This window comes from Aythya fuligula, chromosome 17 (genome assembly GCF_009819795.1).
Source record: "Aythya fuligula isolate bAytFul2 chromosome 17, bAytFul2.pri, whole genome shotgun sequence".
Taxonomy (NCBI): domain Eukaryota; kingdom Metazoa; phylum Chordata; class Aves; order Anseriformes; family Anatidae; genus Aythya; species Aythya fuligula.
In genome coordinates, this window is record NC_045575.1 from 10,744,586 (window position 1) to 10,770,329 (window position 25,744).

The following is a 25,744-nucleotide window of genomic DNA, read 5'->3' on the forward strand; positions in this document are numbered from 1 at the left end:
CTTTGCAGTGCAGTGCAGGGGAAGTTTTTTTTTTTTCCTTTTCTTCTCGTGATTAATTGTGAGGCTTGAGGTGACAGGAGACATAATGAAATTCATAAATGCCAAAGGCCGTCCCTAGTCACATTCCTGGCTGTTGGTTTAAGTTAGAAACTGACAGAAGTGTGAACAAATCAAGGTTGTTCTGATAGCCTTTCAGTTACAGGGAAGAAAAAGTAACTGACAATGAGAAACCACTGGAGGTGGTTTAATGGGTATAAATTCTCACAAAAGTGATATTTTACAGTGATTCAGATTCTCAGATACATAAATGACTTACAAACAGACATATTCTGCCCCCACAGCTGTCTGAGAGATTCCAGTCTGTTTTCCAGAAATTGGCACAAGTTATTTAAGCAACCTGCCAAAGAAAAGCTGTTGCAAAACCTGTAGCAGAACTTAAAGTGGCTTGTCCTGTGTCTTTGTTCAAGACTGGCCTTGTTCCACTTGTTATAATTTTTTTAAAAAAATCAACTCCCCTCTCTGGGAAACAAAACTTGCCACATGAACAAGCAGCATAAAAATTAATCTAGCAGTTTCCAGGGACTCTCACTTTAGCCTGGAAATACATTCTACTACTTCCCCACATCCAGGTTTGAATTACAGAGATTTTCTTCACCAATCTTACTCTCCTAGTCCCTGATAGCGCAGACCAGGTCATGTCTGTGTATATATTGACCAGATACTGATGCGGTGATCTTTTGAACCAGCTGCCAGCAGTCTCTCACTGGGGTTTTTGTGATCCGAGAAGGACACACAATGGACAGTTGCCGTGTGGTAGTCCAGCACCGCTAAGGGTTTCATTTTTTTCCAGCCGAAGACCCTGATGCGATGATCCCACCCTGCTGTTGCTAAAATCTTCTTGTCTGGACGAATGGTGATATCAGATATGCCAGCGTTGACAAGCCTGTGTGTTGTGTGAACCTGTGTGAGAAAGTTATAGATGAGCTCTCTTTGTTTAAAACCAACAGAAAACAACCTTCTGGGACTTTCGAAGGCAGAGTACCCACCCATATACACACTGGTATCATGCAGGTAGTAGGGGCTTTTCACCACATGGTGGACAATGTGTTAGTGAGAACAATTAACTTAACTTGAGCCTATCTATCTCCAGCACCATTCCCTAAAAACAGAAACATCCCTTTTATGTTTTTGATTTATATCACATTTAAAGCTGTTCATGTTTGGTCACAAGTGAAGCTCTGAGTTAAGGGTGTGAGTTTGAGAACTGGACCACGCAGCTTTGCCTTTCCAGGTATTCTTGCATGAGCTGCCATGTTCAGAGCTATGGCCGTGTGTTTCCCCTGCTTTTGCAGTATTCCTATGCTGAGATTCTGAGCTGACGTTTAAACTACCTGCTACTTATTTCTACTACTGTGGCCCCTCACAAAAGCCTCAATAAGCTGTGGTAGCATTTACCACAGTCTTGAGAAAGGAATGCTTCCAGGAATTATATTACAGTGTCAGGAAATCTGTAGTTCTAGTACTGCTTCCCCAGAGACTTTTATTTACACCAAATTCCAAGAAGGGGATTATGAACAAGTTATTGATTTCAATCCTGGAAGCCTTTTGTTACTGTTTGGAGACTACTGGGGCACAAGCTTTTGAGGGGCATGATTAAACTGGAGGGCATTTAGCTTCCTTCTTGAGGCACTGGGCACAGGACTTAGCCCTTGAAAAGAAAAGTTTCACTTCACTGTCATGAGCATCCCCTAAAGCACAGGAAAAACTCCATATACTACAATTTTGCTGTTCTCACCTCAGATAACTTACATTAGTCAGCAGTCTCTGAAACACATGCAGTGTAATGCATCACACTGTGTGGGGGTTGAAGTGGCCTAGCTTTGTCAGAGTGTGGATGACACCTTTTGACTGTATGCTGATCTTAATGTGCTGTTATTTATAAGCACAACTTAAGATTACAATTGGCAATGACACATTAATGCTGCCAACTACTAAAGACTGAATGTGTAACTATCTTGTACCAAAGCTTAATGTAATTCCATTCACGTTTTAATACACTGCATGCTGTCTGCTGTTTTCCTGGGGAGAGAAGGGATGGAAAAACACATTTTTGTCTGAGTAACTTTCCCCCATGATGGACGTTCCATGCCGCATAGTTAGTACACGATTCTACAGAATACATTAATTGTAGACTCTGTTAACTATAATATTGAATCTGGAAAACTGAAGACTCCAGAAACATACGTCAAAGTTGGTTTCAGATGCAGCTGAAAAGATCTCAGAATCTTTCAGGTACAAAGCTATAAGCAGTTATTTTTCAACTACAGAACGACTCAAACAGCAAGAGATGTGCAAATTCAATAAGAAAAAAAGGCTAAATGAAACTTGACATGCTTCTTGCCTGCTCCAAACACCCCTATTTTAAACACAACCTGACAAATGTGTCTTCAACCAGTTCAGAACAGGGGACAGCAAATTATGCTGAAATCTGATGAGCAGAAGAAGGCTGCATGAGGGCTGGGGTGGGGGGTAGGGGTAGAGGGGAGGGTTGTTACTGTAGAACTTGTGCTTTTTGCTGGTGTGTATTTTCTTCCAAACTCCCCAGTTATGGTATCGCAGCATGGCTTCAGTAGGATTTTTGTTGGCATATGTGCACTGGCAAGCAGAGTATCTGTTACATCACCAGCCTGTCAGATGGAAGGAAGATGGGCCTTACTCTGTAACTGAGATTGTTAGCTAATGGCTATAGCCAATCCTGGGTGTGGTGCTTCCCATCATTACTGTCAATTTGGGCAAGATCCATACAGCAAAATCAGGACAACTGGGAGAAATTGCATGTCATCAGCATGCTACAACTTGAAAATGAAGCCTATAATGGTAATGCCTTTTGGCTACGGAACATGAGGGAACAGTGGGCATTTGCTCATGATTTGCAGCTACAGGAGGTAAGAGACGAAAACAAAGCAGAACAACTTGCTCAAGATACTTGCGCCCAGGTGAAATCCTATTGCCAGGATTTGGCCATCCAGTCAGTAACAGCCAAATACTGCATGTAGTCAAATGCATACCGACACTGTTTCCTAACCAGAAAACCAACTTATAATTAAGCAAACAAAGGAAAGAGCAGGTGACCTGCTTTCAGGCAGTCATGAACAAAGATGCTTACATCTACCAGCAGATACATTAAGAAATTTTGACATGCTGAAGCCAACAGATAGCTACCTTGCCTTCCTTCCTTAACACATGCCATCTATTATTTTTCTTCTTTATATCTCTCTCCTACACCCGAATCATATCTTTAAGCCCTACTCTTCATAGAAAAATAGCTGACAGAGCAGCAACTTCAGTTTTAGCATTGGAGGGAAAAACCTCAGCAACCCAACCAACAGAACTTGGGTACTTCTTATTTACATAAATTTCTTTCTTATATGTATATAAAAAGTTGCTTCCGTGATTACCAGGTTTCTTAGTTCTCCTTTGTTTATTCACCTGCAGAAGCTGTTTACCTCCTATGTTCTTCTACCACAAATATCATCACTTAATTATACTATCTCAGCCAAATCAGAAAGCTCATAACCAATCCAGTCATTTGCTGACAGTGATGATTTCAGCAATTTTCTTGTAGAAGACAATACACCAGCCTTTCCCCATAGCGATAAACTATGAAGTTACCTTCATCATCTATTCATTGACACACTGGAACATTGCCACTGAAAACAGAGCTGAAGTACCATCATTGCGTCATTATTTCTCCAACGGCAGATAGCTATGCACCACGTTTACTTATTAAAACCTTTTAGAATAAAAATAATGTGCCACTGACTGGCTTTCCAACATCTACCATTACCTAAGGTAACTGGAATGCCAGAAAAAAAAATCCCCATCTGGTTTATATTATTAATGCAATAGTGGAGGAAAAAAAAAAAAAACTTAATCTATGTCCTTGACAATCTCTAGTGCTCATATGAAAAATGCATTTTATTAGGGAATTCACACTACGCATGAAGCACAGAGACATTACTTATGGTTTGTATACTTGGCATTTAAATTTATTCTGAGAAATGCGACTGGCTTTCAGTGTGATGTGCTGAAGATGTAAGAGACTCTGCATGTCCTGGGAACGGGAACACCCTGTGGAAAACAGTAACTGGACTATTTCAGGTGAACAACTTTTTTTCCCAGGAGTCATACCTGTACCGCTGCATTACACTTAACTCATAACTGTGATGTGCTCTGAAGAACAGTATTTTCTTTGAATTTAGGAAAGTGCTATGCTATAACTAATATGAAGGAACAGCTTCCTTTCCAACACAGTGTTGGGAGCCTTAAGGCTATCATGGTGTCCGATTTCTGACACCACAGCCATAGGAAACTCGTCACAGTACTGAGTTTCTTAGCAGCTCACCTTCCTCCTCCTTCCCTGAGCTATGGCCTCCACATGCAGGTGGGTGCCAATACAAAACCAAACTGTGACAATTGTGTACTGTTCTCGTTAAACTCTTCTTTATCACATTTGCTTAGAACTGCTCTAATAAATTCAGAGGCCAGAGTCCCTTTTTCACTTCATGGCTTATTGCATGGTAAAGTTCAGACTTTCTCTTCAGGACCTGGTGAACACTTTGTCCTCCAAACTTCATCTTGCATACACCATTCATACACCATGTACTGGGGTCCTACTGGCAGACTGAGCCCTAAGTGCTAGTTCTCTGGTGATACCTAGCAGACCATATGCCATCACAGTGTCCCATAGGTGATGTGTCATTGTCAGTTGCCCACGAACTTGCATTTTTTCATGTAACTCTGTTCAGAAAATGGCATTAACTAAACCCACTACCTAAAAAAAAAAAAAATCCCCAAAAGCTGCAAGCTGTAATTCTTTTTCTTCCATGAATTGGTACATCCAGTAGCTCTCTTCTTGAGAGTGATACAAGGACACACAGGGGCTGTGCTCCATGTCTTCTTCACTGTGTTATGGGGACAACTGACACTTAAAATAAAAATTAAAGCACTCAGCAGTAAAGGGGCTATGGATAGGCCATTTTCACTTTCATGCACCTTTATTTACACAATTCATTTCCACACCTAGTTAAAACCTACTTAACCCCTTGGCACTGTTGGAACACTTGCTAAAGTTGTCTAGATTAAGTGATATTTATTGCCATTCACTAGCATATTCTGAACTGGTGATTATGAGACCTACTTCTGAACCAGCTATTCCAGGTATGTGTAGCTGCAACATAAACTGATATATCCAATTAACTAATTTTCCCTGTCCCTGGCTAGGGCTCTGCAAGTGCAAAAGGAAGCTAGTTGCCTAAACCTCATTCCCTCTTGGTGCTAGCTGGGCTATGCCTCTTCTTTTTGTTTGTGAAGTATTTAATGGAATATTTCTGTCTTTCCCACAGCAGAAGGAAAGCTCTATCCATTCAAGCAGAACCTTTGAAAAAGCAATCCTTTGTTTCTCATTTTTATAAGTCATTTATAATGTTCAGGGCATTCTGAGAGCTGGATACTACTAACATGATAAATGAAGATACAGAGGCAATGCCTTGAGTAATGCTAGGCCTGTGTGCCTGTTGCAACTTTGGTAAAACCAGAAACATGTGAGAGAGGGTTGGTGAGTTTTTTTTGTGTGTTTCTTTTTTTTTTTAAAAATCCTCACCATCTTTTGCTAAGTCTAGTCACATAGCACAAGCATTCTAACCAGTCTGTGATTAATTAGCCAGAGATCTGCAACAACTCTTCTTCATGACTAAATATTTTTTCAGTCTATCAAACTGTTAGTGCAAAGTGGGATAAATGACACTAGAGGGCCAATGATGCTGACCTGGAGGTTCTGTTGCTCATTGAGGCTCCAGATGCTAAGCACCCTTTCAGATGAGCCCGAGATCCCCTTGGCCTTCTCTGAGTCAAAGTCAAGGCTCATCACTGGTTCCTGGTGGCAAAAAAGTTGGCTCAACACTTTTCCCACTGACAAATTCCAAAGGACCACTGATCCGTCTTCATAGCCAGCCAGAAGCAACGGTTGGGAACCACAGTTGATCTGATAAAGAGAAAAGTAAAATTGGTTGAAAAGTGAATAGTATGTTAAGAAAATTATCACCCCCGACTAGGTTTTAGTTCAAGCACCAAGAAAATAAATGAAAATGCCAACTGGTATAGATGTGAAAAGTTTAGAAGCCTGAATATTAATGCTACCATTAATGACAAATCGTGGGGGTCCATCTGTGTTTTTACAAAAAGTGTTACCAGGTAACTGCTAACATGTACATATGGCACCTGTATCTATGTATAAACTTATATATTTGATATACATACTATGTATCTAACTTACATACATATATACACACATACAGAAAATAACTGAAAAGCCAAATTATTGCCATCTATATCACCTGAAAAAACACTGCCTGAAGTCTTCAGAAGCGTTCTTCATGGCCTAAACTGCACTTGCGCTCCTTAAAAAAAAATTACTTATGCATCAAGTAATGATGCTCTTAAGTACATTTTATTTTATTTTATATATATATATATAAAATATATATATATATATAGCTATACAAAACTGCATGGACATTGCAAGAAGTGCCATGCTTGAAGAGTCCAGTTTCACACTGACAAGGGTAGGGTTACACATATGGCTCATTTACGCAAGTGCACGGCCGTGCTTAAAGGTAAACACTGATCAGTTCTTCAGGAATCTCTGGGTGAGTCACCAAGGGGTTAACAGGCGCCCAAGTCCCACTGTAACCAATTGAAAGCTATTTTGATTAATGATGTCACAGGCCAAAGGGCATGGCACCCTGGGCAGACACCTAATTTATTTAAGCCTCTGAAATAACTCAAAGAAGGGAACATTACTGGATTACATGTCACACTTAAGGAAAATATTCATCATTGCTCCAGCCAAAAGACTAATGACCCTGTAAGCAGTAACTGGTTATGTGAGTGAAGATGCAAATCTCTAATGAAAAGAAACTAAAAAATAGGCATCTGTTAATACCAGTTATTTCTTTAACAGGAGAAAACCCACCAAAATAGACACTGGGATTACAACTACCTCTTGCAGGGACATCTTAACCTAAGAATTGCATCCAATAGCTTATTCAGTTATTTCCAAACCCTACAGGGTTCCATTATTTGGTATTCAATTCAAAATAAAGTTAAAGGACGTTTAGAAAACTTATTTTTTACTAGCATCATGTTATTGAATGGCATGACACAAACCTGGACTAGCCAAAGGCGCACCATCTCCATTAATGGTCCAGACCATTCTCCCACTGGTTATTATTTGTTCTAGGGGCAGTTAAACTAACAAGAGATGGGTGGTCCAGGTAATATGACTGCTGAGTAAAAGCCTGATGTTCTTTCTCAGATTTATTCAACCCGAAGAAGTGTTTGAACAGGGAATGTATCTCACTGTGTGGGGAACAAAATTGCTCCTTAAAATGAAGAACCCAAGGTAAAAATCTACATCTTTCTAAGCAGGTCTGCTCACACCTTGAATCCTGCACGAGCTCATCTGTTACTTGAAGGTCGCTTTTCCTTTGAAATGGCTGGGACTGCGCTTTGGCTAGAAAGGCCCTCAGAGGTCTTTCATAATACCCAGAAGTGGACACTAACTTTCCGTCAAAATAATGTAACATCAGAGCAATGAATATGTCTCTAATATATGTGACTTAAAATGTTAAATCATCAGCTATTTTGGATGGAGAGGTTGGTTTTTTTTTTTTGTTTTTTTTTTTTTTAATGTTGGGGAATTGTATTTTTAAAATCTCAATTAAACAAACATTCCAGATTTTTTTTCATACTTACTAAAGATTAAAACCTTCAAAGCAAGAAAGTATTTCATAGGTACTTCAATTAAGTTTAAAAAAGCCCCAGATTGGGCAGAAAACCAAAAAAACAATTATTTGTACTCTTTCTATGAGCACCTTACCCCTCCAGGGCCCTGGGGCTCTGCAGAAGGTAGAGCTTTCGTTTTCCAATGAAACAGGATATGGATGGGCAGGGTTGGGTCTTCTGCCTCAATTAAAATGGGGTGGCCATTTCTTGTAGATACTCATAACCCAGCAGCCCTCATTAAGACAAGAGTGACAGGTGAGTGCTCAAGCACCATGGCAAATGCACGGCAAAATCATTTTTTTCTGCTGTGGGCATCTTAGCTTAGATTTGAAAAGCAGTAATATGTAGGTGAGATGTAAGATTGGTCTATCTTGAAAACAAAGTACTGTTTTCTGTGAAATCAAGGCCTTCCACAATTCTCCTTCTTGATTTGTCCAAACTACATGAAATGTATAATATTTTAATGAATACATATACTTGAACTTAAACAGTAACAGCTATTGAAGGATCATGGAAGCTCTCAGACTGATGCCTGGGCTTACAAAGCAGTGGTTCACAACTGTCTATTTATTTCAGCTGCTAGTAATGAACACATCTGGAGAAAAGTCTTCACCAGCCATGTTCTGCTTTCATTGGAAAATTTAAATTATAAATCATTGTTCTTCCTAAGCAGAATATTTTCTTGTTGCATTTGGATAACTGTCAAGGAAGGAAGAAAAGGTGATGTGCTGTCAGCTCAACAGGAATAATTGGTATAGTTTATATAAAGTAATAACTCTGCATTTCCAGTTTCTACATGCATTGTTCCTGTTGAATTATTTTGTTTGCACCATTACGCAACATGATGCCTTCCCCAAGGAGTGCAAAAAATTTAAGGGAAGACTATCCTTACTCCTGTAAATCCTACCCCACCCAATTAGTAATAGCAGGAAGGTGTAAAGCTGAAGGGATGATGTATTTAAGAATATGAACCTTCACAAGGGAAAAAAAATTGAATGAACTAATACATTTAAGGACAGACCTAGTAAAATAAGAGGGAAAAAAATGTTTACAAGCAACAAAATAAACTGCTGCCAGCTTCTTAACTGCTTAGAGAAGGCTTAATCCACAAGTCTAACATAAGCTGCAGCTTCATTCCACTCTATAGTAAAGTTTGTAATTCAAGCTGCTGCTAGTAAGGTGCATTGTTTCCCTGATACATAGATCTTTTCTATTGGCATGCAGAAAACTATGATGATACACATGGCTGTAGTCCCCAAGCTCATGTTGGACAACAACCCTAAGTATACTTACTTCAGACCATTATGTGGCTTTCTCTGTGTCAGCCTCTGTTTCAACTTGTTAATTTACTGTGCCATAAGCAACATCAAATAGTCTCTTAGGCAACGTATTGCCCATAAATGATGGGTTGGGGAGTGCTCATCTCCTGGGTATGTCTATATTGCCCAATGCAGCAACATAGAAAGAAATCCTGAACTGCTTATATTCAGGAAGGGGAGTAGCTGGGTTAGCTGCTTTTATAGTTTCACCGAAGTGAAACCACAAAACAGAACACAGAGCATCACTTTGGTGTACCACATGTAATCATTTGCCCTTAAAAGTATCCTCCTCCCCCATGCTTTTAAACTGAGTTGCACATATTTGTAAAAGAACAAATACAGCTGTGAGACTGTAGGGGATTATCTGTCCTTGCCTGTTGCAGTCTAGGAAGTTGTGGTGACTTCCCAAAGCCAGAATCTGCATGAAGTAAATTACCCCTCATAATTCCCAGTCCTCTGCTTTATCCCCACTAGCAACAAAATTAAAAACTAACTAAATAAGACTCTCCACCTGCTCTGCTTCCTAGAGGAATAGCAATGTTACTGCTCACAGAAAAGATGGAAGACAGAGGACTTCTTATACAGGCTACAAAATCTTCTACACTGAATATTTCCTCAGTTATCTTCATCTTATTAAAACATGTCCAGGAAACAGCCACATTTATTGCAGAGAGTACTGAACACTGATTGCCTTTTTAGAATAAACAGCTTTCTGTTTAATAAAAGCCTAATCGCTCTATTTCATTTGCCTTTTCTTTTTTTTTTTTTTTTTCTTGCTAATTACACCATGGGACCTGAACTGTGGCCTCTCCTATTTTTGCCTGAAGTCAGCAACTGAATTCCTCTGGACTTCACTCAGTTCCAGGGCTCTGAGTGAAGACACTAATGCCTCAAATTCACAACTGATTTGTACTTTCTTCAGCTGAGACCAATACAAATCTTCAGACAAACCTGCAGGAGTCAGCTCAAATGATACTGCAGACCTGTGGTATGTGGTCAGGAGTTAAAATAGGGAATCAGCTTTGCAACCAATTCTTTCAAGATTTAAAGCCAATCACAAACTCCTTCCTCCCTCTACTGCCACCTTCTTGTATTACTTGCCTTTCACTACTGTCGCCCCATAAATATTATTTGCTAAATGCTCTGCAATGCTTTTTGTTTTTTTTCATTAACTGTTTTCATTTACCTTTTTGTCCAAAGCCAATACAACCATAAATATTTGTTCCTACTGTATGCCTGTAATAGAAATGTTCATAGAGTGCTTCCTTATCCTGAGGGCACTGAAGTGAATGTAACCTACCATTAAAATCACTGTTTTTAAGTAACCCAATCATTTCTCATCATTCTTAATACAGCGAGAAACCATATCAAACAACTGGGTTTAGTAAGTCACTCATTTTCTTCTTGATTGATGCAAAAACTGTATCTATCCTAAGGATATAAAGCTTTCCCTGAGTATTTGCAAATCTTCCATTAAGGCTTGGAAAGCTCTGAAAGTTACATTAAGGATGTTCACAAATCTTTCCCCCCTTTAATAGTATAATTACTTGATTGGTTTGATAATAAATCAAAATCCAAGTGAAGAAAGATTCATGTGCTTCATATAAAATGAATCACAGGGAAAACATTTCACAATTAGCAGGCACTCTTGCCTTACCTGCCATAACTTCAGACACATGGGCATGCCCAACTTGGCACCCGCCTCTGGCTTCAAGGTACAGACTGATGTCTTGGATGGCAGCTCCAAAACCTGAACCTGACATCAGGAAAACAAGAGAATTTGGTCAGGCTCCAGGTCAAAATTCTGCTGCTAAAAACACAAGTCTTTTAAGGTGATTAAGGCTAGTGTAAGCGCTTCCAGTAAAAACTGTCTGGAGGAAACTGGGGAATACATGCTAAGCTGGACCGGTAGGGGAATCTACAGCTATCTAAATAAACGCATTGTTTAATGAAAGACCAGACAGAACTGCTAGAACGCATCCTCATCTTCTGCTCTTCTGTTTTTGTCTGTATTTTACAGTCTTCTTCACATAGACTGGATGATACTGTGCACACAATACATAATATTGCAGACTGCTTAATCTGAAAACACTACCCTGCTTCTTCTCCCTTTCCTCTTTTTCCATCTTTGTTGCTAAGTTTTTTGTTACATTCAGTTGTGGACATTTCCATTATCTCCTCTGTTGTGGCATGGTAACACAGAGCTTGTGTGGATATATAGACACTATTTATCTACCTATCTAGGATGGAGTTTTTTATTTACTGGCTGAATGCATGAGCAAAATATCAAAATTTAAACCCCAGAATCATCTGCTAATGCAAGCTGGAGCACTGATGGCATACAGGTATTTTACTACAATATTGTCTGACCCTGCTTTGAATAGGGTCAGACAATACTGTATTTAACACCTGCTCTGTCTACATAGCAGCCTCTACTTTTGCTTGCGCTGATGGTAATGAATTATGGCTCTGTCTTCTTTTCTTTTTTTAAAACATGGGGCAAGAAGTCCTTACTCTGCCAAGGAAGTAGCTCATTTCCACCTCAGGATGATGGCAGGCAAGATCAGGGGAGTCTGCCTTTGCAATTTGGCACTGGAAGGTTTTGAGTCTCTTAACAGACACAAAAGTGTCTCTGGACTGACTCTTGAGCCTGGAACTATGGAGAAAGGTAAGTTCTTAGTTATCAAAAACTTGCTTTGAGGAACATTTTGTTTCATATTGCTCTTTCTCAGATGCTTCCTTTATCACTCAGGTGATGTTTTATTTTAATTAACCAAACAATGGTCTACATTATCTCATAAAAATAAAGGACTTCAAATATTTGATAAATCCAGCATCACCAGCCATCCTGGGCTATTTCAGAATGTGCAAAGGCCCAATAGTGCTGTTGAACAGCCCCAGTCATGCGAATTTCCTTAAGCATCTGAGATGAGGTATTACACAAATATGGCTCCTCTGGGAGTCATCAATCAAGACCACGGCAGCTGCAATGGCTTTCCAATCCTATACCTTTAGTTCAAAGCTTGCCAGAACATCTTCCTATTTCTAGAGGTTGTCAGCTAGCCTGCCAAAAGCCAGCTGCACTCTAGGACTGCAAGTCGACAATGTACTAAACACAATATACAGAACACTTTCTAAAGCCAGTTAGCAATGGAGAAGGAAATCATTCTCCAGATTTGAGGGATGAGGACTACAGCACAGAGCCATCCAATGTGTAGACCAAACCTATTAAAAGACCAAAGTTTTATCACCTGGGAATTCTGGTTCTCTGGAGCTATGCTCTTAACAAAAGATTCTTTTCTCTTGGCAACTTTCTTGCTAGCAATGTAACGACCAAGTTAGCTATTACAGGAAATGGGCTATAAATACGAAGATGACCCGCTCTCATCTCGTGTCTTTCATCACTGGCTCTCCAAAGGGCATTGCTTGCTAGATCACAAGAAAACCAAAACTGTAACTTTTATTTAATACGGAAGGGTAAACACTGGGATAAATGCACTTCTGCAGGTTAAAAATAAAAAAGCCATTCCTTTGCTTTATCTTGGTTCAAAAGGGAAGAACTAGTACAAGGGCTACAGTTGGGCTTCAAAGGACAAAGAAAAACACAAAGATGAGAAAAGTTTTTTGCAAAAGGCAGTCAGGCATGAGCTGCCTGTGCTAGATTGACAGTTCCAGAGATTGTCTGCATTAGAGGCAACTGAGCCTTAGAAATAAATACTATTTCATATATTTTGACAACTGTAACCTAAAACTTGAAGTTCTGTGTTTATATTGGTTTTGCTTAATAGGAGAAAGATTTTCCTTTGCCTGAGGTTAATAGTGTTCCTGGGTGGCTAAAACTGGCCACAAGGAAACACACCCTTTTTCTTTTTCACATTAATAAAGCTTTTAACATGTTTCTGGCAAATTGGCAAGAAAAGTGCGTGTAACTCATAATTGGTGATTTAAATGCAATCATGAACAAATAAATGCCTGTTCAGATCTCATTATTTATGGACTGAACCTGCTTTAAGACAAAATTACTCTTCTTTGGGCACCAGCCAAACATAAACACTTATTAAGTCTTAATTTTAATCATAAGCTGCAAATGTACTGTGTCTCACACAGTGCTGCCTATTTGGAAGCACTATATATTATGGGAGTACGCGAATTTATTGAAACCTGACACAGTTCTAATGTAAAGGTTCATACACAAAGTGGGATTCTTTTACTTCAGGAGACAGCAAATCATTATCAGTTTGCAGGACCCAAGCGAACAAATGAAAATAAAACAGAGATGAGCTGTAAGAGACATTGGGGTAAAACATCTCTTTGGATTAGATGACTACTTAATTCTTCATGAACAGAACGTGTGTACTCTTTGCCTGACACAAATGCTTCTCCACCTGATACAAGAGTGCACTTTTCAATTTTGCTAAAGTTAAATATTATTGAACACTTCTGTAAAATGGAGGTAGTTCCTTGTTTGATCAGAACAATATATGGGCCTTTGAGTAGTTTTATTTACAGATACAGTGGTTGTTTTTATGGGCTTACTTGGTTCTGTAAAATGCTGAGCATCCTGGCTGTGATCCAACAAAGTACTTAAATATATGGTTAGCTTCTGAACAATAAAAAGTTCTTATTTTCTTGCAATACAGGCATCATTCCCACATAGTACTTAGTATATAGAAAGTGTAACTTTCAGTTTCAAGCTATGCATCTTAGGGTCCAGAAAAGCTCGTGACTTTTTATATTCACAGACAGCTTGCAATAAATTACAATATTTTTCTTATTTATTTATGCCACTTCTTCATTTTATTTTTTGTATTTTTGGTATTTTGATGTCAAGCATCTGAATTATTTTGTTTTTGCAGAATGTCCTTAAATAATAATTCAAAGAAAACAAAAAATACAATTTCTACAAAACAGAAGTGGAAGCTGCCAATAAAGCTGTCAGTCAATGATGGTGTGATAATGGGTATTAGATGTGGACTTATCCAGTAGGAACTGAAATGAACCCTACAATTATTTCAAACCATGCAAACCTCTGGCCGCTAATAGTAATTCAACTATTTCCAGCCAAAGTACCAGTTAAAGAATTAGCCTGAGGTGAAAGACCACGTATCACATTACAAATCACCTGTACCTCCGCTTCTCGCACCAGACACGACTCTCAGCTAGAGATGGAAGATGAGTACCGCCATCTGATGACAGACTTTCTGACCATTAGTTCCCCAGAAGGACTGTTTTCCCCTTTAACAGCATTCAGCAGCAGCACCAGAGGAGTTTTCAAAACTCATGCACATGAAAGACCAGCAGCAGCTGCAAATACTTAAATGTCAGACAAAACTTGGGGTGGTATCCTTGTTATTGGAGCGTGAGTTGTATAATTCAGTCATCTTCCTGGCAGGTACTAGTGATTAGAACCCCTGAAGGTTCCTTGTGCTGTCCTCTCTTGAGCAGAGTATTTGAAAGCAGTGATGAACTTTCTGAACTTTCTTCAGAACTTTCCAATTTAAGAAACAAAAGCAATCTCCCAAGCACCAGAAAAAGAAGTATTTCCTACCTCGTCCAGGGCTTTGGCTGCCATGGCCATTAGCCAACGTCCCTGTGCCACCTTTAACAGAGAACATCTGCAGAATCCCACATTCTCCGTGAAGACAGAATCCGTCACTGAAGCCCGTCCCTCTGCCAAGTCCCACAGGCAGATCTTCTGGTCACGACCCTGGCTTTTACAATAAAACAAGTTGTTCTGTGAGCAGCAGGACTGAGAAAACCTGGCTTCCTGTAGGTTGGTATCTCAAAGTTGGGTGTTCAACATGTAGTAAGGGCTGAGCTTAGTATGGCTTCTGCAGGTCTATTAATAGGGTCTTTCATGAAATGTGTGCTAACTCGGTGTCACTGAGACTCTACACTTCTGCTGGCTGCAAAACAGGACAGTAGGTATTAAAGTTTTTAAAGCAGGAGGGAGGACCTGAGTCAGTCAGATACATGGCAGTCACAGTTAGCCATGTTTCCTTACAAAGAGACACTTGATCAAACACAGTTATGCTATATGCGCAAATATTTATCATTTTTAATGATTATTTGAATATTTACATTATACTTACATTTTAACATTGATTAGAACTAATTTAAAGGGAATCAAAAGTATCTACAGAATAGCACATTTAATATTCTTTCACTCTAGCAATGAAATGGAATTATCAGGCATGTTGATAGCTGAAAGACAAATAGCAAGAAAGACCACAAAGGTAAATGAAAAGCAACAGCCATTCAGTGGTCAACTTCCACAGCCATAGGGAGGGCAGAGAAGACTGCTGTAACTGTCTGTGAGGAGAGGGACTGGCAAGCAGCAGGAATTAAACAATAAAACACTGCAGCTGAAACATCCAAAAAAGAAAAAACAGTGGCTGCAGCGGCACCACTGATGTACGAGTGCAGCCCAGTCAAGCACAGGCTCTCGTGGACCCCTCTCCATGCCACAGAAAAGTCCATGGGTTGGTCCCAAGCAGTAAAGCCAAAGACACCACTTAAAGGGTGCAGCATCAGTTGCTACATATTTATGTGATTCCACTTCTCTGGAACAAATTACCACTTTGGAGAAGCTCTGGTTTTCCCAGTTCACAGACTACAGTAGCACAGGATGCCTGTCCTTGTGTCATCACCTGGGACAAAGAGTCATCAAAAATCCCTCATCTATTTCTTCTTTTAATTAGCAGTATCACTTGACAGAAGTATGTAACCAAAACAGGGGTAGATGCGAATCTGACCAATTAGGGCTTCTTCAACATCAGTACAGGAACTCCCATCTGCTGCTCAGTTGAGTGACAAACTGAAAACATTTCAGGTACTGGGCATACAAACAATGTGGTACTGCAAGAAATTGTGGTAATTTAGTTTTAGAACAGAGTAACAAAAAATACAGCTAAGTACTGTCCTAGAATTGCACTGCAATGTGAACTGTTATAAATATACACCAAAAATAGAGGTAATGAAAAACTATAATTATACAAACAATGCTCATTCACTAGGATTTTATGGGGGAGAGTGTTGATAATTGTACTTAAGTAGATAAATATAAATGCTAATGAGTTCCACTGTATATTATAAGAGATGTCTTCTCTAGATAAACATGTCAGAACACCTCCCAGTCATACAGACGCTTTGGCATCCACTCTGCTCTAGATCACCTGTCTAATCCAAAGTACACAAATCTTCCCAACCTTCCCTCACTAAATGAGAACGCAAGACATTTTGCAACACAGGCATGCAACTCAGCATTCTTGCTCATTTTCCACCATTCTACCTCTGGTTCTTCTCTTCCTTCCCTACTTTTTCTCCCTCTCTCCTCTACTTATAAACTGTATCAAATTTGATACTCCCTGAGAACCAGTTGTGAAGCACTTAACTTCATATCCAAGTTCATTTCCTTTACCCAGAGACCTCACATGATCTCAGTACAAGGATGCTACGGACCCAATGAAACTACAATGAAAAAGGATAGAATTAATTTCTTTATGATACAGATGTAGCCACATACTACATCTAAAGAAATCAATTGTATATTTTCTTCCACCTTTGGTTCTTCATCTTTTCTGGATTTTTGTATTTCTGTACATTTTCTGTATGTGTCAAACAGACTCCAGAAATGAGAAATTGCTTTTTTTTTTTTATATAACTCAGGTACATAACAGAAGCAAGAATAATTTCCACTGTTTTTTGCCTTTGCTAACCTGAGGAGCCTGTCTTTACCATCCATTGTTTCCACCCAGCAGACAGATTTTCTTCCATGGCCATCCAGTGCTTTGTCCACTCTGTGTGTTTTTAGGTTCCAGACATTGATAAGCCCATTCTCAGACCTGGCAGTAATAACAGATATTTTTAGTGTGACCATTGCACACAATCTGATAAGACTGTCTGATACTTTTCTTCCCCCCACCTTAAAACTGAAGTTGTATATACAAATATAATATGCCCATCATTCACCAGTCATGCATTTTGTTGTTTTCTCCAAATACTATTTATCTAAATAATATACTTTATTTTAAAAAGACACGTCTGTATGATGCTCAGCATAGCTAGAAATCCTGATTTACTTACCCAGAGAAAAGAACAGGGACATCAGGCTCTTGGCCTCCACAAGAAAAATGTAGAGCATGGACTGCAGCACTGGTGCCTCGCAGCACAAACTGCGGATCCGGAGGTGGTGCAGCCATCCAAGCAATGCACTGGGGGAGCAAGATGACACAGGTATTACAGAGGGTAAGACATCCTAAAGTGAAATTTTAACTCTAAAAATATTCTGACCAGGACACTTGCTTTGCTTAGTTACCTTCTTCTTCAAATTGCCATTATTGGATGCTATTTCTATTTCCAACGAAGTTCTGTGGAAGTGTTTCCTCCTAACTTTGACTGATCAAGCACCTATCAAATCTGCTTTTTGACACTAGGTAATGATCCCCTTTTAAGCTAGCTAAGTGCTGAGCTGTCCCTGTGTATGCACATACTTGTAAATACAAAATTGTTCTGTTCAGGGAGCTGCTCTCCCTGCTGCAAAAAGGAGCAGGTACTAAATGCAAGAAACTGGATATCCAGAATTTCAGTGGGCAAGCAATTTATCATTCCACTTAGCCTCTTGGCAGGTCTTACCCTTTCCTCCCCATAAAAATGCTATTTCTCAGCTTTGTACCCACAACCATTTGCAGAAGATCACTGCAGCGAATATGTCAAGTGAAAAGAATTTTAGATGAGATCTGAGCTACGATCATTTTTACACAAGATTGCCATTACTCTCAAGTGCTTGAACTTTTGGTTCCAAGCATGGTTACTTGAAAAAAAGAAATGCATTATTTCACCCTAACTTGACTACTGTGTTATACATTTTATTCCAAGGGGTTTGTATTCCCCAAAGGATTAATAGAAATGGATGCTTTCAGCTTTATGTCATTGGTTCAAATGTGACCCAAGTCAGCAAAGAAAAAGACAAGCATTTGGGGAAGCATGATGCCCAGTCTAACATGGGAAATGTGAAGAACAATGTATTATGAACTAACAGAGATAATTTGCATGATCTGATTAGGCACACACTTACTGATTTGGCACCTTTACAAAGGATTTCTGCAGCAGAAAAAAGACCATTCACGTTCGCATCTCTGCAGGCAGTTCCTGCACAGTCACCAGAGGACAAGGACAACTTCCCTGTGTTCTGACTAGTGACAAATGACCCTCCAGACTTGTGCAGGGGCAATGTAACCAGCAGCTGCTACAACTCTAATTTGCAATTAATTGGAAATTGCATTATAGCATGCATTACAAGAAGAGTTTTCACCTTTAATTTTTTTTCTGCTTTCTCTGTGAATTTATTCTCTGTGCTTATATTTGTGCTTCTACCTTTCTGTCCTGGCTTCATACAGAAAAGGGTAGCTGTGTCACAGCTGATGCCAACTTTAATCGCTCCTTCCCATGAAATGGGAATGATAGGATTACTTCCTATCATGCATTGGACCAGATTAAACAAGAAGTTTTCCAAATTCAGTAGGGTGATTTTATGCCTCCTGGCTCACAGCAAAGGAATTGCAGAAAACCAGAACAGAGTGGTAGAGCTACAAGTTACATGGTAAAAGCTCAATTTTCAATTGTCAATTCACTTCAGCAGCTTTTGAATTGTGTTTAATGGATGCACTTGCTATTGCACCTCATTTGCACGTCTACCTTTGGTGTTTACAGATCATTAATCACCATGGTATCTATAGGTTCTAATTAAACACAATTATCTTTTAGGACTAGTGATGTGGATAACCTCCATGTTTTAGTGCCCTGACTCATCTGTTTTATGATAGTGTCTGACGATCTAGATGCTCAGCTGGAGCAGATTTTCAGATGATTACATGTACATGCTGCACAGGTTTGCCCTCATGGTGAGATCCAGCTCCCACGTGGCTGTCAGTAACATGTTTCACGTGTGTTATAAACCTGTGGGATTATGTTTTTTGTCACCAGAGGTCACCTTTTTCGACACTCCAGCAGTATGCTGTCATCCTCAAAATGACACTTTGGAGAACCACATGTAGTAGCTAGGTGGCTTGTCAGAGAGGCAAGGTCCCTCTTCACAGTGCAACGAGCCTGGGTTACTGTACTAGCAAGGAAGACAAAACAAAACTGAGTCAAACCAGAGGCTGCCTGGGATAACAAGGCAGGTTTTTAATAGCATTTTCCTAATTACTGACACAGAAGTTTTTGCTGACAGATACCAAGTGTGTGCCTGGCTATGGGGAGGGTTTTACCTGGCATGAAACACCGTATGAATGCATGTCTTTACAAGGATAGTCTGTCAGAAAAATCTTTGGACTGGCTACAGGAAAAGCAAAAAACAAAATAGCAACAACTATAAAAATGTATTTTCAGTCTATAAGCAAATCAAGTGACTTTTTACTTCTTTCAGCCTGGATCTTTGCTTGCTGTTTTACTGATCAGAAAGGCAAATCTTGAAACTGAGCTTAATATTAAACCTATCTTGTTTTTTATGGGACATGTGATGGATATGATTTGTTATTACTTCCTATCATGAATCAGCAAATGAATGGCAGTACAACAGTATTAAGTGTCTCATTTTTCTTCCTGCAACTATGAAAATGCATCTCTGCTGCCTTCTACGTCCATGGATGTAGAAGCTTGGACAAGTCACTTAAGAGCAAAATTTTAATAAAAGTTCTTAGGTACCTAAATCAGTCCCCCAAGGACTCAAATGGATGGAAATTTTCTACACTGGTGCCTTAAACCCCCCTGAGAACGCATCAATCTGTTCTTACTGACACATTAGCCGCCTCAGAAACAGGACGTTTAGCCTACCTTCAACCACCAGGCAGCTCACTGTCTCCAATTTACTTTTATGGATAAGGAACTACACTGCAGTATACTGATACTAGCAGACAATATTTATAGCATGCTTTGCTAAGACAGACAGCTCCAAACATGCTAAATATGATGCCTGTGTGAGCATTAAAGCCCCTGGGTAAATTTTTCAAAAGTGCCCAAGTGATTTAGAAGCAAAAGACTCATTTCCAAATAAACATTCAAACCTCAATCTCTAGGACTTTTTAAAGTTTAACCCCAGGTGTCTGAAAATGAGTTCTCTAATTAGCACAACATTTATTTTCTTGTTAACTCCATCTAGCCTCAGGGAGACCAATCTGTTCTTGTTAACTGGGGATATCTACAGTGAATTTAATTAAATGAATTTACTTAGTATTTAGGCTGGTCTGAGATCAAAATTTGGCTCAAGGGCTTGAACTAGCAAAACTGCAACCTACAGAAGAAATTTCATTTAAAAGCATCCTATGTTTGTGCCTGAGATATCCTCATGCTCTGGTTCCTGCTGCCTATGTAAGCGCATTAAAATATATGAATGGTTTTGCTTAAGGCATAATTTGTTTGCAAGAGGAAATCACCAGGAAGAGCTGAAATACCCCATCACCATTCTCTTGTCTTGTTTCTTAAATGATGTTCCACTTTTGATTTCTTCTAGCCTTCCCTGTGCTGGTAGCAGGATCCTCTTTTAGAGGCTAAGCTACACTCCAGTATGATACAAACAACTGAAGGTATGTTTCACAAGGTGTGCTGCAAAGCCCTGGGCTCCTGCACAGAATTGCTAAGCAAGCCTCGATTGGAAAACCCAGCTGTTCAAATCAGCATTTCAGTTAGCAAATGGCTAAACACAGCAATTGTTAGGCACTAAAAAGGGTTTTGTACAGCAAGATATGCTTCTGCAAAATGCCAGAACATTTGAATTTCCTTCAAAATTACATTATTTTAGAGAACAATTCACTATTTATGTCCTTTATGAAGCTTATTTTGTCTAGGTTGCAATTAGAATAATCTTCAAGCCATTTGAATTTCTATGCAGTGGTATTCCAGTATCATCACTTCAGCATTTGATATAAAAAAGTTAAGCTTTTATTTAATGAGAGTCATTTAAAATATGTAAATGTCAAAAGGATTACCTTAGAAAAATCTCTCAGAGAATTAAAAACATTAACAGATTCCCACAGGAAAAATTCCAGCAGAATTCAGCAACTCTCCTGTTCCCACTCCTGTCACTAGCATTTCTATCACACATAGAAGCAAAAACAAATTGCTATTAAAATATCATCCAAACACCCTCCTCCCCCTGCAAACTCCATGGTTCAGTTTGAGATACCAATGGTTCAAACAAAGACAAGAAAAAATCCTCTTTTTCTGTAGGCTCATTCACGATAGTACAAACTCCATGGTAAGAACTTTTTCAGGTATAGGGGAAATAAATCTCTCTAGGCATGTCTGGCAAACTGATTTGGGACTGAAACCAGCAGGTGTGCAGACATAATTACTACTGCAAAAATTCAACACATCCAGGTGTGCTCACAACCAGATATATGAAATCCCTGTTATTTTTTGAAAATTCCTGGTCTACCAGGTGCCACCCTCCCAAAGGAAAAATCAAAGCAAAGAATGAGTTGGGAAAGATGTGAATAAACTGATCTTCCCCCTTTCCATGCTGTTTCTTTTTCATTCATACAAAGCCCCTTTTTAGCCTGCACTTCTGCGCGTACCTGCACTCACTCAGAGGTTTTGTGACACTCTGTCGCGTCCCATAGCTTAGTTCTAGTGCGCAGCTGTGTTTTCAGAGTGGGTCACTGGCTGTGCCTGTAGAGGAAGTCAGTGGAAATAAAAGACTCCATCAAATTAATAGTGCAGCACAAAAAATTTTGTTCATTCCATTACACTTACAATCTCCAGTGTTAAAATACAGCAGGCAGCCTTTGCAGTATGAACTTCCCAAACAGTCGTCCCAGGTTTCCAGCCACTGCAGCCAGCTGAGTTTCACAGCAGTGAAACATCCTTTGCCCAGCAAACCCCCTTGTAAGGGCTGCCTGGGACCACCGTGGCCGCTCCCTGTCCAGCCAACTGTTGCCTTGCTGACGAGCCAGAGTGACAGGCGGCCCTGCAGCACCCGATGCGCCACGCTGGATTACAGTGCTACAGCACAGCTGGTCTTGGAGACATCTTAGACATCCCTGGTTGCTGCAATGTAGGCAGCAAAAAAGAGGGAACTTGCAAGACAACTTTCTGAAGAAATCTGTTTGCACCTGAGTAAAAAATAACTGACTGTACAAAGAAATGCCTTTTTGGATCGTGTGGCAAGCTAGCATGTACAAAACACTTAGGGAAAAATGAAAAGGCCATTTAAAATCCAAAATCAAAAGCCAGGCAGCCTGATTTCTGAAAGGGACCCCAGTCCTGAAACACGTGATGTGCCTGTTGTGTGCAAAGGCTGAAACCCACACTAGTAAAAGCAGAATCAGAAGGAAATCTCATACAGCAACTGCCTGCACAGGTCAAGGGATGTGGGAGTGCTACACAAACTGTTGCACAGGTCAGAGCCTTGGAATATATGTGAAAATTCACTCATCAGTCAACTAACACCAGCGTTACTCTTTCAGTTTAAAGCTCCATTTGCAATCTTTGGTGCTAAATGTAGATATAAACTGTACTGTAATTTTATGATTTCCTTAAAGCTAATTTTAAAGAAAATAGCTGATTTAAATTGGGAAATAGAAATCAGTAGATATCTTTGAATCAAGAAATTGATTTCAAGCAGAAATTAGAATTTGTAGAAAATTATGATTTAACCAACAAGAGATACTAATAAAGCACTCAATTTTTAGAAGAATAATCTATTTTTTTCTATTAAAATTGGTTATTTTTCCATATTACTGCCTCCTATCTATGACAACCAAAGGAGCAATTAAGCATACTGATGTGTATTCGTAACTGTCTTTGAAAACTAACACAACAAAAAAAATCACAAGAATGGACTGGAAGCACTCACTAGTGTGCCTGCACTGAAGAATATAGTGTCTGCACGGTGTAGACAGAGTTCTACATAGAACGCTTTTGCTTGCAAAACTTATTAGACCCCTCAGTGTCAAAGAGAATGCAACGTATACAATCTTCTATTAACTGATATTATAAGCCTGTTGCCACATGGGCAGCATTACAACTGACAAGAGCCCTGTCCTACTTTGTACAGGCTGGGAACACTAAATGCTGTCAGGGCCTTCATTCTGCGTGGTCACCAAGTCATTTCTAATGGCTAACAGTGACTGCCTGCTCACAAACACACTTCAAGAAAAAGTCTCATTTTGAGAAGTGCTGAGAACCTCCATTTCCCATTGACTTTGAGGGAGGCTAGGAGTTCATCCTCTCTCAGGAGCTTCCCCAAACTTGCCTGGTCTCCTAACATTTACACAATGAATGATGGAAGTTTCCACATTTTAATTGTAAAAATCAACGGACAGATAGAAAACAAAATTGCTTATCAGCAATTGGTGATATGCCAAGAAATCTTATGGGAGCAGAAGAGAAAATGACTAATAACCATCTTGCAATGGAACACATTTTTAATGATTTCCACTCAGATAATAGCTCCTCACAAAGCGTTAGCATCTTTTCTGTCTCTAAGCATCCCTTAACTAAAAGATGCTAAACCACAATATATTATGATTTTAAGTAATGAAGTTTGCAAGAAAAATGTATATAAGTGTCAGTGTACAGCCTTCAGGAAGACTGAAACCTAGGCTTTTTGTCTTAAGGTTCACTTTCAAATACTTCCATCTGCAATTTTTTAAAAAGTCACTGTATAATAATTATCTTCCATATGAAAACATAGATTCAACATGGGAACAAAACTAAGAATGACTGTAATTATTTGAAAGACACTGAGTTAGCATATGGATCTCATTGCCACTTACACAGTTTGGTCACTGAAACAAAAAGCTATTAATCAATATGTAAAAGCCATAAATTAACATAAACATTAATCATTCTAATACTCCCACTGTGTCGGACTGATAATTTTTTTTCAGTCTTTCATTCTGACATATTCGCCTTCAGCTATCAGCTGGTTGACCTTTTTTAACACAGTTAAACATTTTGGGCACTGCAAATCTTACTGAAGTAAACATTTTGGAGACAGCAAAATATCATGGATACGTTTATGCCAAAAATATGGGGACTGAAAACATGAGAGCTCCTGCTTCACAATGTCATTGCACTAGCTTTTAATAAAGGAGTCAAAAATACATCATTGAAATACAGCTGAAGCGGATGAAATTCTAGTGTTTCATAAACAGGTTCACTTTGCAGAAAAGGGAAGACACCCATGTGTTTTACTTTCTGAAACCATTAATTGCTTGATAAAGTGCGATGATGTAACTACAGCCAACCACGTTTGTAGAAAGCAGGCAGACACAAAAACACACAGTAGTTGAGCTCTGCGACACACCCTCCCATAAAGGTAAGGCGAAGGGGAAACAAAACAAAACAAAACAAAACAAAACATATAGGACTACAAATGCCAGATCTAAAGAACATGAAAATGCATAATATAAGTGAAAAGAAGGATTTATACAACAGCCTTCCTGTACCATACCATGAGACCTAAAATGAATTTATGTTTGTACACTCGATAAATCATGGTAACCTAGCAGAAAAATGATAAGCCAAGGACCATCAAAAGCGTGTTTTGAGTAGCCTCTAGTTCAGCCATGCATAGCAATCTGTCAGCCACAGGGCTCTGTCTGCCCTTCCTCCTTAATTAGGGGTGCTGCCTAGTGCAGCATCAGCTACAAATCTTTTGGTTCCAAGAGCTAATAATGTCCTCAGATAGCATGGGCTTAATTAAACATCTTCCAGACATTTTAGCAGACATTTCCTGCAATAATCTTGTTTAGTAACAAACTATTAAAAAGAATTGACAGAGAAGAAATATATCAAGTTGTTACAGCAACTGAAGTTACTCGGGCCAGAATTATGTGTCTGCAATTAAAGATTCTGTAACTCTGAGCAATTAAAATATCACTTTATTTGAAAACTAATTAATTCTAAACACATATTTTTCCCATGACAAACTTTTATGATTATTTAATTTATTCTGTTCTAATTACTTTAATTAATCTACTCTTGTATAATATTATACTGTTATTCTGGCATTTGACCAATGAAGACAATAAATTGATTGCAGTTCCGTTGCGTAAGAGCAGAAACTGTCATGCCAGTTTCAACACCGCGTTTATTTATTTGTCTGTTCTATTACTTTTCTTTTCCTCCCACAGGGCATAGGAACATGAAATACAATACACATCAGATGACATTTTGTCTTCTATACTTTTCTCATCAAAGTGTGAAATATAACTTAAGAGGTTTTGGAATTAAGGAAATGTATATGTAACATGATATTGCATAATAAAAAATAACCTATAGGAAATTAACCTATACATCTAATATACATCGCACATGACTTATCAATTGATTCCTGATGTAGAGAACCAAGTCCAGAGCTGCTAGAAATGGAGTAATTTCCATTGGCACTGAGCTCTGCTCGGGATCTGGCCTGATACACTCAACAATAAGGGAGAAAGAGGCCAAAACCCATTTTCATGCTTATCTTAAAATTACATCCATTTTAATATCTCAGTAAGTTTTTCACGACACTGTATCTTAATTTTGCATCATTACCTTATATTCAACTAAAACAAAAGAACATTAAACCTTTCCTT

General features: G+C 39.0%; 1 protein-coding gene across 1 annotated transcript; it reads right to left on the bottom strand.

Annotated features, from left to right (window-relative positions):
- Positions 1 to 244: 244 nt before the first annotated feature.
- GNB1L (G protein subunit beta 1 like) lies at positions 245 to 21,819 on the bottom strand. The gene is made up of 7 exons (XM_032199399.1): positions 21,737 to 21,819; positions 17,250 to 17,377; positions 16,883 to 17,008; positions 14,713 to 14,875; positions 10,822 to 10,920; positions 5,828 to 6,043; positions 245 to 960 (listed from the first exon to the last, which is right to left on the bottom strand). Exons 2-7 carry the CDS (start codon positions 17,363 to 17,365, stop codon positions 694 to 696), a joined length of 987 nt encoding a protein of 328 aa, XP_032055290.1. The 5' UTR covers positions 17,366 to 17,377; positions 21,737 to 21,819; the 3' UTR covers positions 245 to 693.
- Between the last annotated feature and the right edge of the window lie 3,925 nt (positions 21,820 to 25,744).

What these genes read in the sequence shown, in the direction of transcription:
- GNB1L (XM_032199399.1), bottom strand. Translation starts at nt 17,365, where the DNA reads ATGGCTGCACCACCTCCGGATCCGCAGTTTGTGCTGCGAGGCACCAGT. An exon ending in GTCCCTGTTCTTTTCTCTGG is followed by an intron (nt 17,009 to 17,249) that starts GTAAGTAAATCA and finishes TATTACTGCCAG; the next exon opens with GTCTGAGAATGGGCTTATCA. An exon ending in TGTGTCTGAAGTTATGGCAG is followed by an intron (nt 6,044 to 10,821) that starts GTAAGGCAAGAG and finishes TCTCTTTATCAG; the next exon opens with ATCAACTGTGGTTCCCAACC.